The 17,661-nt window shown below is 45.3% G+C and overlaps 1 protein-coding gene across 3 annotated transcripts in view; it reads right to left on the reverse strand.

The window, feature by feature from the left end:
• BDP1 (BDP1 general transcription factor IIIB subunit) overlaps window positions 1–17,661 on the reverse strand; it is a 1,449,812-nt gene that overhangs the window by 353,336 nt on the left and 1,078,815 nt on the right. For all 3 annotated transcript variants that reach the window (XM_078675286.1, XM_078675285.1, XM_078675287.1), the window contains one exon: window positions 4,253–4,478. In XM_078675286.1, coding sequence (XP_078531412.1) covers window positions 4,253–4,478 — 226 coding nt within the window. The remainder of the gene's footprint in view (window positions 1–4,252; window positions 4,479–17,661) is intronic.

Genomic DNA, 17,661 nt, shown 5'->3' on the forward strand with positions numbered 1-17,661 from the left:
TATGATAGTTATGAGCGTGTACCTCCCCAGGTCAGTGGCCTCTTCTTCTCAGTCTGACTGGCTGGGTTTGCTAGGTCTATTCCAGGTCTAGGGATACATGTCCATGTAAATGAACCCAGATGCTTTCAGCACAACACAAAGGGGGCTCAGGTACAGTTGCTGGAAAATACATGCCTGGAAGGAAATGTATGTGTGTACTGTAATCTCCTCCATACACATCTATGCATTATCTCTGACCCACATGGACAGAAGCAGGTTGTGTGTCATGTTCAAAAGGACATAAAAAAGACCTTAAGGTGAGTCACCATTTTCTGCATTATTCAATGTTACTGCACGGAACATCATTTAGTCTGCACAGTTTTTCCCCACACAAACACTTGAAACAGGCCACACATGCATTTTTCACTAACCAGAATGAATAACAGGAGGAGACGGGAGAGAGGCAATGAGGGGGAGAGAGAGTGGGAGGGAAAGAGACAGAAAGAGTGCGAACTGAGAAAGTTTGCCCAACTAGCCTCTTTTCTAGGCAATAGTTTTAGTTAAATTTAATCTATGATTTTTTAGATATTACTTTAGCTGATTGTGCTGTAAACTGTTTTCATCATTCATGTTTCCAGACAAGGGTCATTAGGAAATTGCCATCTGTGGAAACAGGCTGTTGGCGCAAGTTACAAAGCTTGCTACCTGGAAAAGATTGCCATCCAGTGACGGATGGTGACTTTGAAAGTGGTGAATGTGTAGCAGGGAAGTGGGCCAGGACCTGTGGTGTTTTTGCATCTTGAATTAGTGCTAGACCAAACTATATTTATCGTCAACTTTTTTTTTTAATTCTTTGTTGCATATTTGGAACAGAAAAAGATAATGTCTATCTACAGAAAATACTTGTGTACATATGATTAACAAAACATTAAACGACAAAATTGGGGTTTAAATACAAAATATAAATAAACATTAACGTGAAAAAATCAAACATCCTAATATCTTTGAAGTCTTATATCAAAATCCTATTTCATATATAGATATCAGCGTTTCAATTAAGGAAACATGAAAAAAAAATCTGTCCCAAATATGCAACATAGAATAAAAAAATAAAATAAAAAAAAGTTGAAGAAAAAGGAATAAATAAAGTACCAGATCAAATAAAAGAAATAGTTTGGTCTAGCGCTAATTCAAGACACAAAAACAACACAGGTCCTGGCCCACTTCCCTGCTAGACATTTATAAACGGCCCAGCCAGAATCTGGCCCACTGGGTCTAACTGCCCTAGTTACAGATTTGAAAGTGGTGAGGCATAAAAGTTTGGTATGACTTTTACGTAGTGAGGAACACGGGCAAACTTAATGGACAAACGTGGGGTCCAGGCTAGATCCTAATCCAGATTTAAAAAGACTGGCAAATTGTGCATTTCATAGCAAATTAATTTAGTGATCAAGCAAGGCTTTTAAAGCACTGGGAACGTATAGTTCTGAAATATTAAACACATAAAAACTGCCGTATATCTTATTGCATTAATATGTTCAACAGTTACTGTACTGGCCAAATTATTTATAACTTGTTGTTACTCATTTATGTTAAACAACTAACCACCACTGAAAAAATCAATTGCACGGACAGGTTTTAGGTGTAGGTCAGTTGTTTTATATATCTGGATGCAATTACATCTCCGAGAGAAATCAAAATACTGGTCGGGTAGCAAACTATGGGAAATCATAGAAATGTATTTTACGTGTTCCCTTTTAGAGAATCAACACATTTTTCATCCCACGTAATGACCTGTCTTCACATACTTCTTTGTGACTGATTGCAATCAGTAGCTGTGAGCCCTTCCAAAGTTGATGCCACATGCAGTGCAAGACACTGGGCAACTACACACTTTAAAAGGCTGAAGTTGTTGTGTTGTGCAATTAACCTTCAAAATGTTTCAATTCTGAAATTTCAATAGTATTGAGGCCAGTGGAGGGAGTTTTGGCCTTCACTTAAGTGTGCTTTATGTAAGATATATACGTCCTTTTTCTCTGCACATCGCGCCCATCTGAATATCTTCAACCACCTCTCTTTCCACTATTCCCCCAAATGCATTTCCTTGCATCTCCCTTACTTCACCACTTCCAAACATACACTGCACTCCCATGTAAGCAATTTATTTACTTTTGCCCGGTAAATATTTTGCCATGTGTGCACCCCCTTCACACACATTTTCACAAAATTGCAATTGCCACTGGAATACATGACCATTGTTCTGAGTGCTCTGCAGAGAGGCCAACCCACTGCCAGGCACTGTGCTTTGGCTTCAGCGTCAGAGCTCTCAATTAAAGCCCATCAAACCCCTGCTCAAAGTATGCATGGAAAAAAATACAGAAAGAAACACAACATGATTAAATAGCTAACTCTGAAGGAGGCAAGATTAAGTAAAACTTGAAATGAGAGACAAACGTATCGCTTTTAACTTTCATTTGTTCGTAAATCAAGCCATGATTTTGGCATTAATGTTGTCAAGGGCATATCACTGGCGTCCAAGACTGCAGTAATGAGGGCTGGAGGGCCATGGGCCAGACTGCTATGATCCCTAATGTCCATCTTTATCTTGTAAATCAATTTTTTTTAAAACTACACACAATGTTTTTTTTTCCAGATTATTATTTCATCAAACCGTGGGAAGAAAAAACGGTGCCATTAATACCATGTTATTGGTAAAGTCTGCATTGCATGCTCTTGGTCGGGAGACTAAGCAGCATGACCACACACTTGAAGGGATGTAGTACTTACAGTGAGGCACGCAGCTGATTTAAAGACACTCTACCAGCTGACCGAATTAGAACTGCAATGCATTTATATCAAATGAGCCGACATAGCTCCCCTGGACTGGAGAGACTTTAAGACGCACAGCATGTACTTCTGTGCAGGATTCTGTGCTCAGGGACAGTTTTAATGTCATACAGCATATAACTGTCCACTGTGAGCACATTTCTCCTGCTTTACGTTTGACTCGGATATTTGTATCAAGTTCACAAGGGGGCAAGAATCCTGGCCTGCTGGTCTATTGGATCCATTTCACGGAAGAACAAATGCAGCAGCTCCATTTCGAACGGGGCCAGCGAAATGCAGCCAGGCCCTGGGGAGTCCCAGAGGGGGAGGTTAGGCTGGCGCGGGGTCTCAGTACAATATGCACAACTGAATATTAGCATTTAAACATTTACAATTACCCAGGATAAGACTCCAAAACACATGTACATGCATCCACTTCTATGTGTGATGAATGAGAAAGGGCGGGATATATGCCTGTGAATGGTGGACGGCTGCTCTCACGCAAGGACAGACTTCAACACCCGAAACTATGACGGTAAAAGCATCACTGGCCTTCAGTGGATGCTGCCGTAGAATACAATGGAATTGATTCATTATGAAGGGCTCTAGAACAGAAAGCCCTGCCTCATGCGTCACAGTTCAGAAAGTTGATTTACTGCCTGGCATCCGTCTCCTACTTCAGAGTGATGCGGACAGTCATCAATGGCACAGACAGTCCTTACTTAAATATATTGATAAATAAATAAATCGATCTATTTAATATTTGTGCAGGAATGTGAAGGAAATAATTTCAGGGGGATAAAGTCCCAGAGCCCTAATGGATAATCCGCCCCAGTTGCCATCAAAATGGCTGAGTCCATGTGCACCCTGAGGGAGGGCTTTGATACGTTATGTGGTGTGAGTGCAGCTTTTAATTCCTAGCCATTCTCGGTGTTCATCATTCTGACATCCTGGCTTAGGGGCTTTTCTGGCAGGCCTAACATCTGTAACCCTTTACAACATTGTGTACCTACATTTCATGCTGTGGTACTATGAAATGCTGATTGTGCCTTGGCTGAGAGAACAGGGACAGCACACTGATGAAGCAACTGACATCCACTGGTAAAATATATGAATATATCAGTTTAGAGTATATTTCACCTATTGCTGTCAGTATTAATATTCTGAAGAAGAATTTTTAAGAAATGATCTGGGACCTAAACAGCGCTAACACCATGGATGATCCTAAAAGCATAACTCAATGTGTTGCACTGGAGATAGCCTATCGAGCATGTTTACTTTGTCACTGTCACCAGTATATTTAGCTGCCAGGAGGAAGGGTTGACTAGAACTTTTCTTTGCAGTGGGTGGGGTTCTAATAACTAATTTATTTGTATAAATTAAAAGATTTTGCTGCCACCGCTGCATAACATTAAAATACCATGTGCAGTATCATTTTTTTGGTTACCTATTTGAGTTCTCTCCATTGCTGTTAGTATCTTCCGTAAGCTCCAATGTTTTACCATTCCTTCCACTGTCTGGAAGGGCTCTGCTTTGCCTCTCAAAGGTAGACAATTTCTCAAGAATGAGCGAAGAACCGCAGACCGGATCACACTGAATAACCTTTGGTTTAATATAGTGCTGGTTTTCCAAGGTCATAGTCTCGTCTTTCTTTTCTCCATGACAACTAATTTCTGTAACAAGAAATGCAGAGAACACATATTTTGAAGTTGCAAGCATAAGTGTATTTCCATGTTTGGTAGCAAACATGCTTTTGAGTTGAATGGAGCACTAAACGAGATTCTGCCTCTCACTTGATCATTCAAAAAGGTAAAAAAATCGAAACCACAGAATACAAAAAAACAACAGGAACCACAAGTGCATCATTTATTTATTCTTTGATTGGGCTGACCACTTTTATTTTAAGTGTATTTCACCATAACTAGTGACTGACAAAAGAAGGCAACTTCACGACTTTTCTGTTAGAATGGCAGTAATTAGCACAATTATACTAAAAGTGAACCACATATCTGATGACTGCTCATCTGTCTTGCTGGTAACACATTTGAAGTGATAAGTTGTTCCTGAAATGATCATGAGAAACTATGTCAAATTTAAGACTTCATCACATTTTAAAATAAATATTATCACTCAATATTGCTTGCATAGTAAAAACAATTAGTGCAAGAAATAAACAAGGCACTGCATACAATATACTGTTTTGTACTTTTGTCTTTACAATTTATGCTTACCAACTAAATTTCAAAAGAAATGAAGTTCAAAAGCAATCATGGCAAAATAGGTCACATTTGTTATCACATGTAAAAGTAAAATGCAACATTCCCACCTAATAATGCCAGCACAGTTACTCACTGGATTAAGCAAATTCCTTTCATATTTTGTGTTATCAATTTTATTTAAGGTGTTCTCTCGTGCAGTCCCGTTTACTTTCTGGCTGTGAAAGGACCCGGAGATGCAAGAGAACAGAATACTTTGTGATTACTTGTGGAAATACAAAGTCCAACATGCGTACGTATCTCGACACTTTCCTTATTTAGGATTCAAGATTTCACCCGAGAGGAAAAATGATTCACCGGTAGGGAAGCAGTGGATGATTATCAATTGTACTTAAGGTGTTCTATTGTGCAATACCATTTACTCTCTGACTGTGAAAGGACCCGGAGGCGCAAGATAAGAGAATACCTTGTAATTACTTGCGGAAATACAAAGTCCATCATGCTTACATACCTTGACACATTCCAATTATTTAGGTTTTAAGAATTCACCTGAGAGGAAAAAGTATTCAATGGTAGGGAATGCAGTGGGTGTTTATTTAAAATGTTTATCCAAACCGAAACTTCACGAACAACATCCAGGTGCATTTTTCGAATGGACTGGAGCAACACTAAATTGCACAATCGCACAATAGTTTTGAGGCAGTGTTCGGGATCTTCCACACAGACCCACATTTCTGCTGCACACCATCAAACTACAGATTCCTCACCTTGTAAATCTTCCCAAACTGTTTTGATAAACTGCTGCCACAGCTCCTGCATGCTGGCAGGAGGTGCTATTGGCCTTGTCGCAACTGCATCCCGCCTCCGGGCATGACAACACGGAGCTGCACATTAGACCCACCCTTGCGCAAGGATACCAGTTTATTGATTGGTGTTTTCCACCTCCAAAATCTAACTTGAGACATTATGATGATATTCAGGAGTCCACGCCACAAAACAGGGGGGTAGGAGGGTAGTGACGAATCTGCTGAAAGATATAGTTTCCACCAGAAACAGAGTTGAAGGTATATTGTTATTCTGATGGATATTTCCAACAGCAGATTCCTCACTTTCAGAATAGATACCAGAGCCTTACCTCCCAAAGGTGGAAGGTCGGAAGAATGGACTCAGATTAAATGTCTTGCAAGGGCCAAACGAATGGCCAAAATGGCTGTGCTGTTGGACCACACTGTGAGGGCAGAAGTGTTTTGTGAATGTGTGCACCAATGCACACGTCACAGCCTGGCAGATATCAAGAATCAGCATCTCCCTTGCCAGTGCCGTGGTCTTGGCCCTGGCGGATGAGCTGTATGCCTTCTGGGAGTTCCATCTTAGTCAGACAGTAGCAGATTATATTACAAAGGAGTATCCACCTTGAGAAAGTCAATTTTGCACCACCTTCCCAAAAAAAGAGCTAATCATCCACACAATAGTTTCTCGTACAGTCACTGAATACATTCAAAGCTCTCTTAGGAACAAGCAGGTGGAGCCCTTACTGCTCTTTTGAAGGTTGTGGCAGAGCGAAGAATGTTGGCTCAGTAATCCAATGACCAACATGGAACGGTGATATCACCTTTGGCCAGCCAGATTGTACAGCACCAATTTGTCCAGGAAGAAAGTGGTGTTTAGAGGTTGTGCAGAGTGCCTGAAGTTTATACATGTGCTTGCAGCAGCCGTGACAGTAATAAGAAAGACTGTCTTGAGAGTCAAAAGCTGCAGCGAGCAACTGTGCATAGGCTTGAATTGTGTGAATAAAGAAAATCAGGTCAGATTCAGGTCCTTCTGAGGCATGACAAATGGTCTAGCAGGAGCATTGTGTCAGGCACTTCAGAAAAGAGCGATTTAAAGAGAGGCGGCTGATCAAGCAAACACAAAGGCTTAAAGACCCTACAAGTAACCCTTAACTGTGATGACAGCAAGGCTGTGCTGGGCCTATAATAAAAAAAAACCCAATACATCAGAGACTGGCAAGCGCAGGGTTTAAATAACGAACCCTACACCAGGCTACAAACTTTTTCTTGCACACAGCATAGATGCATTTTGTGGAAGCAGGGGAGACACAGGCAGCAACGTGTACTGGAAACCCATGTCCCATCACAGACAGAATGTAACTCGCAATGACCTTTTTGACAGAAACAACAGTGAGAGATATTGTGTGTTCTTGACAGTGGCAAACAGATCTAGCCAGGGCATGCCCCATTGATCAAAGATGCCCCGTGCCACCTCAGGATAGAGACACCACTCATGGTGCACCAACAGATGTCCTCTCAACTTAACTTATCAGGCGTTCAGGGACCCCTCTAGATGATTATCTACCAGGAAGATCTCCCCCTAGTTCTGCTACCTCAAATGCCATATGCATGTACAGAGTTGCTTCTGCTGATGGGGTGAGGGTATGTGCAGGTATAGTTTTGCATGAATGTTTATGTATATTTGTGTATCGTACTGTGCTTGAACAAATGGTGCTGTGAGGCAGTAGGAGGTGGCACTTGGCCTCCTGGGGCCGGAAGGGAGCCAGGTGAGCCAGTGCTTGCACCAGCTGTAGTGCATTGGGATATTGCCCCATGGATGCGTTTGTGATATCCGAGCCATATACCCACAACATCCGCCACTTTGTAATTTCACCTCATCAACCTCAAAAGACAGTAAGTCGCAAGCCCGTCCTGTCCGGTACTCAACATGAGACCCCCTCCTTCACACTTTCAGTGCAAAAGACGGCAGCAGTCTCAACCCCACTGAGCCCCGTTGTGGCCACACTCCTGCCCCATGTGTGCCCAGCAGCAAAGTTCATCAGCGCCCAAATGTCTATAGTAAAAAAACACTTTAAACATGAGGCTTACCGGGGGCGTGGCTTGGCGCCGATGTGAGGGGAAGCGGACTCCGGAGCTCCGCCTGTGGCTTCCCCTGCTCTAACTATCCTGACTGTATGAGGGGGCCCCTCATCCCACAATAGGTGGGAACAGCCGGTGCCACGGGAGAAAGCCCGAAAAGCGACAAAGGCGCCCCCAAGATGGAGGAAAGCTGAAAATCTCTCCGACTCGGCTCCGAGCGCGGAGCTTCCAAGATGGCGGCCGGGCGCTGGTGAGGCTGTTATCTCTGGGCAGCGGCCAGTCCTGAGGCTCCCTATCTGGCTTGGGTGGCGGTGTGGAGGGCGGACTGCAGAACGACTGGCACAGGGACAAGAACCCATGGTGATCGCGGTGCACTGCAGATTGATCGACCTGGCTTGGAACAGAGAGCCCGCAAGATGGTGGCCACGAAGTGGTGCAGGGGGATGCTTGTGCAAAGACACTCAGGCCCGCAGTTCTCGGATAGGCCTGGACACTGATCCGCGCACCACCGCATTATGGAGACACAGTGAGCGGGTACCTGGCGGGCCTGGAGGCCCTTCCCTGATCCCGGCCACTGGCCGAAAAGTGGAGGGGGCCGTGACCAGAGGGACCCTACTCACCGAGCCATAACCCACCCAGCTCACAGGGTCCCAGCCAGACCTACCAAGCCGATTCCCCCCCGCGAACGATGGTTGTGCGCTTGCTCCATTACCGTGACAGAGACCATATCCTTCAGCAAGCGGGGGAAGCAGAACCTCCAAATCACGAACGCCAGGGTGATGATCTTCCCGGACTTCAGTAGGGAGGTGCAGAGGCAGTGCGCTTACTCCCTTGCACTAAAGCTGAAACTCCGGCAGCTGCAGTTACCGTACGCCATGTTGTTCCCAGCACGCCGAAGAGTAGTAGACGGGAGCACTACTCCGCAGGACACATGGCAGTGGCTAGAGGTGCGAAAACCGGGAACAAGAACTACTTCTCCACCGAGCACCACGGAACGAGGATCACCTGCACGTCTGGGATCACAGAGGTCCATGACGCCACCGGAACTCCAACTTGAGAGGGACAGGGCTGTGCAGGCGGTTGCAGAGATCAGCCGGGTTGAGGCTAGTCCGAACTCCACTGTCACTAGCCACAACATGGGCAGACTTGGGACTTCTCCTACCAGCAGCACGAATGGGAACTCTGAGCTTGACCTTCCGGAGGTTATGCTCCAGACGGCGGATTTACTCCAATGAGATGGGTGCATGAAGTTGGGTGAGGAAAGTCTAAGCTGGCGCCAAGGACTGGCTTCTGCATGTGCTGGACTTCGAGGGAGGAGGGAAGGTGGCACCAGCCATGAGCTGTAGATGAGGGCTCCCCTGTTTTATGTGGGTGGGGAGGAGGGGGAGGGGGGTGGACGGGAGGGCTCTGGGTCTCATGGGGTCAGAACATGCCTCACCACGTTTAGTGATCAGTTGATTGTTGCATTAGTTTGGATGGGAGCTAGTTCGATTGTACCTGTCCTGGGGAGTGGGGGAATTCAAGGGTTTCACAGGGTTTCTATCGGGGTCAGGCATGCCGCTGGGAGGGGGGGGGGATCAGGATGGGAGACACTGAAGACAGTACTATGGGATCCACCGTAGGTATTAAGTGTATGACCTGGAACGTCAGGGGGATGCACACTATGACACATCGCCATAAGATACAAGCTTATCTTGTGAGGAGAGGGGTGCAGATCGCACTAGTACAGGAAACGCATCTCACGAAACAAGAGGGGGTGGCTCAACAACGCAGATGGAGGGCCAGATGTTCTGCACAGCTCATTCGGTCGTTGCAAGGGGCACATTGATTTGGATTTGTGCGTGGTCCCATTTCAGAGCACTGGGCAGCTGGTTAACCCGGACGGCCGGTATATGATAGTTGTGGGACGCCTTGACAGTAGGGACATTGTGTTGGGCAGCATCTATGCCCCCTACGTAGATCAAGCTGCATTTTTGGCGCATCTCTTGGGGTAGTTGGCGACCCTGCTGATGGGGTCGGTATTACGAGGGGGAGACTTCAACTGTACTGTGGACCTTGACCTTGACCGTTCGCATTCCCCTCTTGTGGATGCCCCGGCGACCAGACTGGCGGCGGCGAGACAAGCATGGCAGCAGCAGTGGGGACTGATGAACAATTGGAGAGCTTCTCACCCAGGGGACAGGAACTACTCTTATTTCTCTTTGTTGCATGACTTATATGACCGCCTTGACTCGATCCTCTGCTCGCTTGACGTACATGGGGGGATCGTCCACAGTGAATATTTAGCTACGACAATATCAGATCACAATCCGCTGTTGGCGTCGCTGGATTGGCTGCAGGGTCGCCCCCCTATTCCTAATTGGAGACTAAGGCCAGAGGTTTTGGAAGATCCAGTGTTCCGGGACACAATAGGTGTAGCAATAGAGGATTATTTCAGGGTTAACACTGGGTCAGCGGAGAGTCTACTCGTACAATGAGACGCCTTTAAGGCGGTGGTCAGGGGACGCTGCATAGAGGAGGTGGTGTGAGTGCGGAGGGTGCTATTGCATGATGTCCAAAGTGCAGCGTGTAACCTTAGGGATGTAGAGAATAAGAGGCCAGAACGACCTGATAAGCAGGATGATCTCCTTGTGGCTTGCAAGGCCCTAGCGGTACAAATAGAACAATTGCAATGTTTTGACTATAAGGCCTACACTGCTCGGGAGCATGCCGACCGGGACACATCTGGAGCCCTGCTGGCGTGGCTGGCCGACCCAGCGCAGAGGGGGACATCGAAATTGGAGTTGCGGGACCAGGGAGGTGACACAGTTTATACTCAGTGTGCCATTAATGAGCGATTTCTGCAGTACTACACAGGGCTCTATCAAAGTAGACTTGGCCCAGGGCTCCCTGGTGATGGGGATTTCCTAACCGATGTGAAACTCCTCAGGCTTGAGGAGGAGGAGGCGGAGGACCTTGGCAGGGATATTGAAGTGGGGGAAGTGCATAGAGCCATCAAGCACATGGCTAGGAACAAGATGCCCGGGACGAACGGGCTTCTAGTGGAATTTTATTCCACGTATGTAGATGCCCTGGCCCCGCGCCTGGTAGCCCTGTATAATAGCACGAGACACGAGGGTTCCCTCCCGACCTCTACGCAAGAGGCAATATTGTCCACCTCCTGAAGCCGGGGAAACCGGCCTGGGAATGGACCTCCTATAGATCACTGGCAATGCTTAACTTGGACTATAAGATACTGAGTCGTGTGTTGGCTAGTAGATTGCTGACTCATATGCCGACCCTAATTCATGTGGACCAGGCCGGCTTTATTCCATCTCAGAACCCATCGATGAACGTTCGGAAACTCCTGCGCATTCTAGGGGTGGATACTTATTGCAAGGAAGACCCCTGTATTTTTACGATCGACATTGAGAAGGCTTTTGATAGCCTGGACTAGCTGTACCTATTTAATGTCCTGAGGGCGTTTGGATTGGGGGACCGGTTTGTGTAGGGGACGACGATTTTGTACAATAACTCTACTGCTGGGGTTCGGACGGGAGGACTGATCTCTGATACCTGTAAAGTGGGCAGGGGAGCCCGCTGTCCCCTCTGTTACTTGTCCTGGCAATGGAGCCCATGCCTGTCCATGCCAGGACGGGTAAACATTATCAGGGGCTGCTAGTGGAAGGACAGGTGCAGCATATTTATAGCACTTTATGCAGACGACCTACTCTTGTTTCTAGCCAACTCGGCAGACGTGCTTCAAGGAGCTAAGGAATTGTTAGGCACATTGGGGAGGATTGCGGGACTCCAAGTCAACTCAACCAAATCGTGCCTGTTCCTGCCAGCCGTGGAGGGGCTGGTCTGCAGGATGCGGAGGGGGTTCCCTGGGAGGTCAGCTGCTTGCCATATCTGGGGACCCGGAGCTACCATGACCTCGGGGATATCCTGGAGGGTAATATAGAGCAAGTGGTGCACAGCGTTAAGAGCTGCTTCGAGTTCTGGGGAACTCTCCGGCTGTCTGTGGCAGGTAGGGTAGCACTTATGACGATGGTTACCTTACCGAGGCTTCTCTATCTCTTCAGGACGCTCTGCATCTGGATTCGGCACAAGATCTTGGTGCAGCTCAATGCCTTGATCACAGGGTTTTTATGGGGCAACAGGAGGCGGAGAGTGGCACTTGTCACTATGCAGCGGCCCAGGGCGGATAGGGTTTCGCTCTACTGGACCTTGAGGCATACTATCATGCAGAGCAGCTTCAATGGTTTATGAAATGGGCGGAGAGGTCGTTGCCTATGAGAGATAGAACGATTCCCACCTGATTTGCGAACGGTAAGACAGTGTGGGAATCGCCTGGCAAGATGGGCATGGATACGAATCCCATATGCGCCTGAGATTCCGCTGCGGATGTGTGAGGCACTGCCCCAAGGGGGAGAATGGAGTAAGTTGCGCCAGTGGGAAGATGCAGGGGTCATCACGATTGGAGACTTGTTGAGGAGGGTAACCTCCTCCCCTTCGGTGATCTTTCAGAGCGCCATGATCTCCCACGGGAGGACTTTCTCTTACATGCTGCTTTGACAGCAGCCATTAGAAAGCACTGGCGAGAGGGTTTGGTGGTACCCAAGACGTTCCTGGCATGTCAGTACGTAGTGATGACAGCCTGGACTATTAAGGCGGTTACATGTCTCTATAGGCGGATCACACAAGATTTGCGACAGCCTATGACAGCTTTACACCTTAAATGGAAGGCAGACTTGGGGGAGGCCATTGGGGAGAAGCCATGGGAAGAGATCCTAGAACGGGCTTGGAAGGGCTCTAGGAACGCACGCTTTCAATTAATCCACTTCTATATATTGCACAGGGCCTACCGAACGCTGGGGAAAATTAACGACTACTTTAGGGTATCTTCCACCTGCCCAAGGTGTAACCTGGAGGGGGCAGGGTTCCTTCACATGTTTTGGGAATGCCCACAATTGGGAGAATACTGGAGAGGGGTGACAGCTGAACTGGCCACAGTGACGGAGAGAGAGGTAGCATTGACGCCTGGTTGTTGCCAAGACAAAAGTCACTAGTAAATTCATCGACTTAGGATTGGTATTGGGGAAGAGGGAGCTTACTATTCAGTGGAAGTCAAGGAATGCCCGCAACCTTAGCGTGGGGACACACTGGTTAGTGTAACCAGGTGCTGTATAAGTTCAGGATTATTATTATTATTATTATTATTACAAAACAATAGAGGAAGTGTAGAGGAAATGATAGAATAACCCTCCTAGCAATATTATATAAACAAAAGGATTCTATCAATGTGTTATGGTGACTATTTTTTTTATTTTTCGATTTCCAATATATAGTGTGATAATAGGCTCTCTCTTAGATTTGGAAAGATGAGGGCACTATGTGCTTTTTAAAATACCCCTCACACACTAAAAAAATCCTTTAGTGTCATGCTTCATCATAGGGGTCTTCTCGTCCCTCTACGGGGCGGGCGTGCTACGACCTACGGACTACGCGGGAGCACTAGTTATTGTGACAGTAGGCTATGTGTAGGTGCTGTGTAAGTGGTGTCAGTGAAGTGTAGGGACCTAAATATGTGGGTGTGAGTAAAAAAGTTAAAAATTCCCTGGCTAGTAGAAAAAATATATTTTATTCACTTCTCTGGCTTCCAGTACCTCGCTCTGTTTGGTGAAGGAAGTGTTTGGTGCGTGGTGGATTTGTATATAACAGAACACTTCCCGGTGTGCCAAATCGTACTCTTTCTGTACCACCGAGAAGCTGAGTACTTTCCCCTTGGAACATCCTTTTGATTATGGGCAAATTGCTCAATTTCCCTGTGCCTAAAATGAATGTGTCCATCTGTAACGCAACTGGTGCTTGAGTAAAGCGCTTTGATACCTTCAGGTCGAGGTTGTGCTATATAACACCCCCCCAAAAAAAAACAATGGAGGTGGTGAACACGGATCAGAGTAGGGGCGGGAGCAAAGGCAACATGAGCACTCTGAGACAGGAGCTGATTACAGACAAGCTCAAAGTGAACAAGAGGCTGCGGTGAAACAAGAAACGTGGCGGGACCACTGAATGCAAAAAATAAAATAGAGCCTCGAACAAACGATAACACAACCCAAAATTAAGGCCACATATAAAAGGGTCAGTCACCAGGAAAGTGAAAATACACCCACAGGCAGGACGAAGTGGAGCATTTCACCTATAAAATGAAAGAAATTTAGAGTGGCACATGAAAAAACAAATTGAAAACGGTGGGCTTGGTCTAACCCACAGAGGGATTTCAGCATGGCTCGCAGAGCAGCACATGATCGACCTAAAAAGGGCAATAGATCCCAGCCTGGAAACTACTGGCCGATTAGCCTAATAGATCACATACAAAAGGTCTTTAGTCAATGTGTGCTAGCTAAGATCCAGGAATGAGTGGGCACCGTCCATCATCTCCTTGTATTTGCTTTGTTCCCCCTAAGTTAGCAAGGTATGCCCAGACGTGGGTCCACTGCTCACTTTGCCACTGGATTCAAGCTAGCCTGGCTGATGAAGGGTGTTACCCAGAAACGGGCCCCAGGATGCTTGTTTCCGGTTCAGGAAAGACCTGGCTTGGCAGTTTGGGCTGGACTGTTCCCATGAGGCACAGGGTCCAGAGTGATTTGCATATAGCTGGGTCTGTACTGAGGTGGCGAAGTGAGCTAAAGAATGATGATGGATTCAACCCAGATCTGTGACTGGGGGTGAGTGTCTGAAAAGTTTCAGCGCTCCGTCCATCACCTCCTTGTGTTTGCTTAACTTAAAATTGGCCATCATCTGGCTCCCAGGCTTGTGTTGTATGTAATTACTCAAAGGAAAATGTAGCCCATGTTTTTTATGCTTGTCCCGCCTATGCTCGTTCTTTCTGGCTCTCACTCCTATTTAAAGAACTAGGCACAAGTAGCCATAGCACCACTCTCCGTACACTTAGATTGGACTGCCATCCTTTATATGAATGTGCTGCAGCCACGTTTTTGGGTGCTATATGGTTGGCCCGCAGGCGGGACCTTTCTTTGGGCGTGTAAACAATTGCTTTTTAATTGTTTTTAGCTTTTAATGTAACATGCATTTTATTTTCTCGCTAACGTTTATATTTGCTAAACTCTTTTATGGTAATCTTATGAATTAATAACCTTGAATCTTTTTTTGTAATACTTGTGCCTACTTGATTTACGCTGTGCTTTGTATGTACTTTTATGATTTAGACAGCTGAAATAGGTTTTGTTGACTTGACTATTAAATGTTTAATCATTTATGTACTTGTTTGTTTGATGAAGGCTTGTTTCTGTATCTTCTGTATATTGTTTTCTGGTTCAAATAATTGAAAATACTTAGGCTGAGGTTTCCGGCTTCCAGTAATTACTGAGTGGAGGATCCAGGATTCCAATTTTGATTCAGTGGGGCTCCCCGGGATCCAGTAATGATTGAGTGGGGATCTACAGAAGTCACATAGTTAAATGATGTAAATTGTTTAATGTATTAAGGAAGGTTTAACATAATTCTTAAACATTTTGTTTTTATATTTTAAAAAATTTATATTCTAGGAGAAAGTCGTTGGTTTTGTAGTGGAATAGGGGTTTATATTAACCATATGTATTTATGTATTTATTTATTTGATTGATTAATTGATCATTTATTATTTTTAAAGGATTTATGTTGTCAATATTTTTAACTTAACTATAAAATTACCGGAAAGTGGTTTTAATGTATGAATTATTTTAATTTTATTTTTTTGTTTAAGTAATGTTTGAAATTGCATATTGCATTTGTTTGTTGAAATTTTATTTAAAATGTAGCTATGTGAGTGAATTTTATTATAAGTGATTTACTGATTTTGTTCTTGTTTTATTTGGAATTTATGAATACTTGTGATTTTTTTAAATGATATGGTAACATTTTTAATGTATATGATTTAATAGATTTCTGATCATATTAATTTAAGTGTTTGTAGGAATTTGTTTTGGGGTTTGAATGTTATAAGTAATCTCTTGTAAGTCCTACTGTTTAAACTGGAGTGGGAATGTTAAATGTATGACTTTCAGTACCGGTACACCTCTTGTGAGGTAGCTATGCGCTTTATAAACTGTATTATTATTATTAAAATCCTTTTGGGAGTGCAGGAGAAGACGGCAAGCCACTACCCCGCTCCTGTACTGCCAAGAGTCGCCATCGCCCACCCGTCAGGCAGGCAGCGGGGTGGGGTGGTCCCGAGGCAGTGCTGTTTAAAGGCTTATTGTGAATCTTTAACAGCACTGCTGCGGGACCGCCAGCAGTTACATGGAAGAACCGCCATGACACCGCTGGCGGTGAGGTGAGTCGTAATATGCTGGGAAGGGCACCACCAAGCAACTTGCAGTCCCCAGACTGACATGGTAATGCCTGGGAATGTGGTTCCCTGGTGGTGCAGCAGTGCAATGGCAGTAGGCCCACCAAAGTCCTAATAGAGCGGTCGGATCGCCGGTGTGGCAATGGCTGGACTGCCACTGCCACGCCCTCACGAGCCTGACCGTCCTTGGACCACCAGATTCGTAATCAGGGCTTTAGACTTGAGTGAGAATAGTAAATGTGACCACTCCGAAGTCTAATATTTTTAGTAATGTTGGTAAATTGGATAGATAAGTATTATTTTTTACATTGTTTGATGTTCTTTGTTTTTATATTTCACAAATGTGTATTTTGCAATGTTTACATTATTTTTAGGAAACTTTTTCTTGGTATTCTTAGTACATTATATAGTTTTAATTAATTATAATAGTTTGTAATACATGTTTGTATACTTTGTTACTGTTAATATTATTTTAGATTTTCTAGTTATGAATATGTTAATATTTTTATGATATATAAATGTATATATTTACTTTTTATATCTTTATATTTAAATTAAGTGCATATTTTTCAATTTGCTGTATATGTTTAGTAATTTAAAGCACAAGTTACTACTTGTGTAACGATATATCTGTAAGAGACATTAGTTAGTGATAGATTCCTTACCTTAGAATATCCCCAGGCGTCAGACTGGATCCGGAAGATTTTTGCGTAGCAATACCCCTGCGCGCCGGCAGGCGTCGTCCGCGGCTCCGCGTCCGTCGTCGGCGCCGGTATGACGTCGTTAGAGTACTTAGACGCCGCCCTCGCGCGCTGACGTCAGTTCTGATACACACCTTTTCCGCGCCAGATACGCAGAGCCATGATAGAACCAACAGTGGTGCAATGAAACTAGGGCCCTGAAAGGGGATGACCTTAACCCTAGATATCGGTTCGCAGAACGGGGAGGATGGGTGTGTCGGTAAGGAATCTATCACTAACTAATGTCTCTTACAGATATATCGTTACACAAGTAGTAACTTGAGCATCTGAAAGAGACACGTTAGTGATAGATTCCTTACCTTAGAATAGATACCCCAGCAATACCAACACCGGTGGTGGGTCTGCGAACCAATAATCACACCAGGAAGTCCTGGAGGACGGAACGGCCAAACAAGCCATCCCTCCGGACTTGGCTGTCCAGGCAGTAGTGTCTCGCAAACGTGTGCAGCGAGGCCCACGTAGCTGCCTGACAAATGTCCTGCAAGGGCACTCCTCGGCCTAAGGCAGTCGTAGTCGGCGTGGCCCGAGTGGAATGAGCCCTCAGCCCAACAGAGGGTTCCTTCTTAGGAAAGGAGTAACAAGCCTGGATGCACAAGATGATCCACCGAGAGATGGTCCGCTTGTGCACCGCCCGCCCCTTCTTAGCACCCGCGTAACCAACAAAGAGTTGGTCATCC

The sequence above is a fragment of the Lissotriton helveticus genome, chromosome 2_1, assembly GCF_964261635.1.
Source record: "Lissotriton helveticus chromosome 2_1, aLisHel1.1, whole genome shotgun sequence".
Classification (NCBI taxonomy): Eukaryota; Metazoa; Chordata; class Amphibia; order Caudata; family Salamandridae; genus Lissotriton; species Lissotriton helveticus.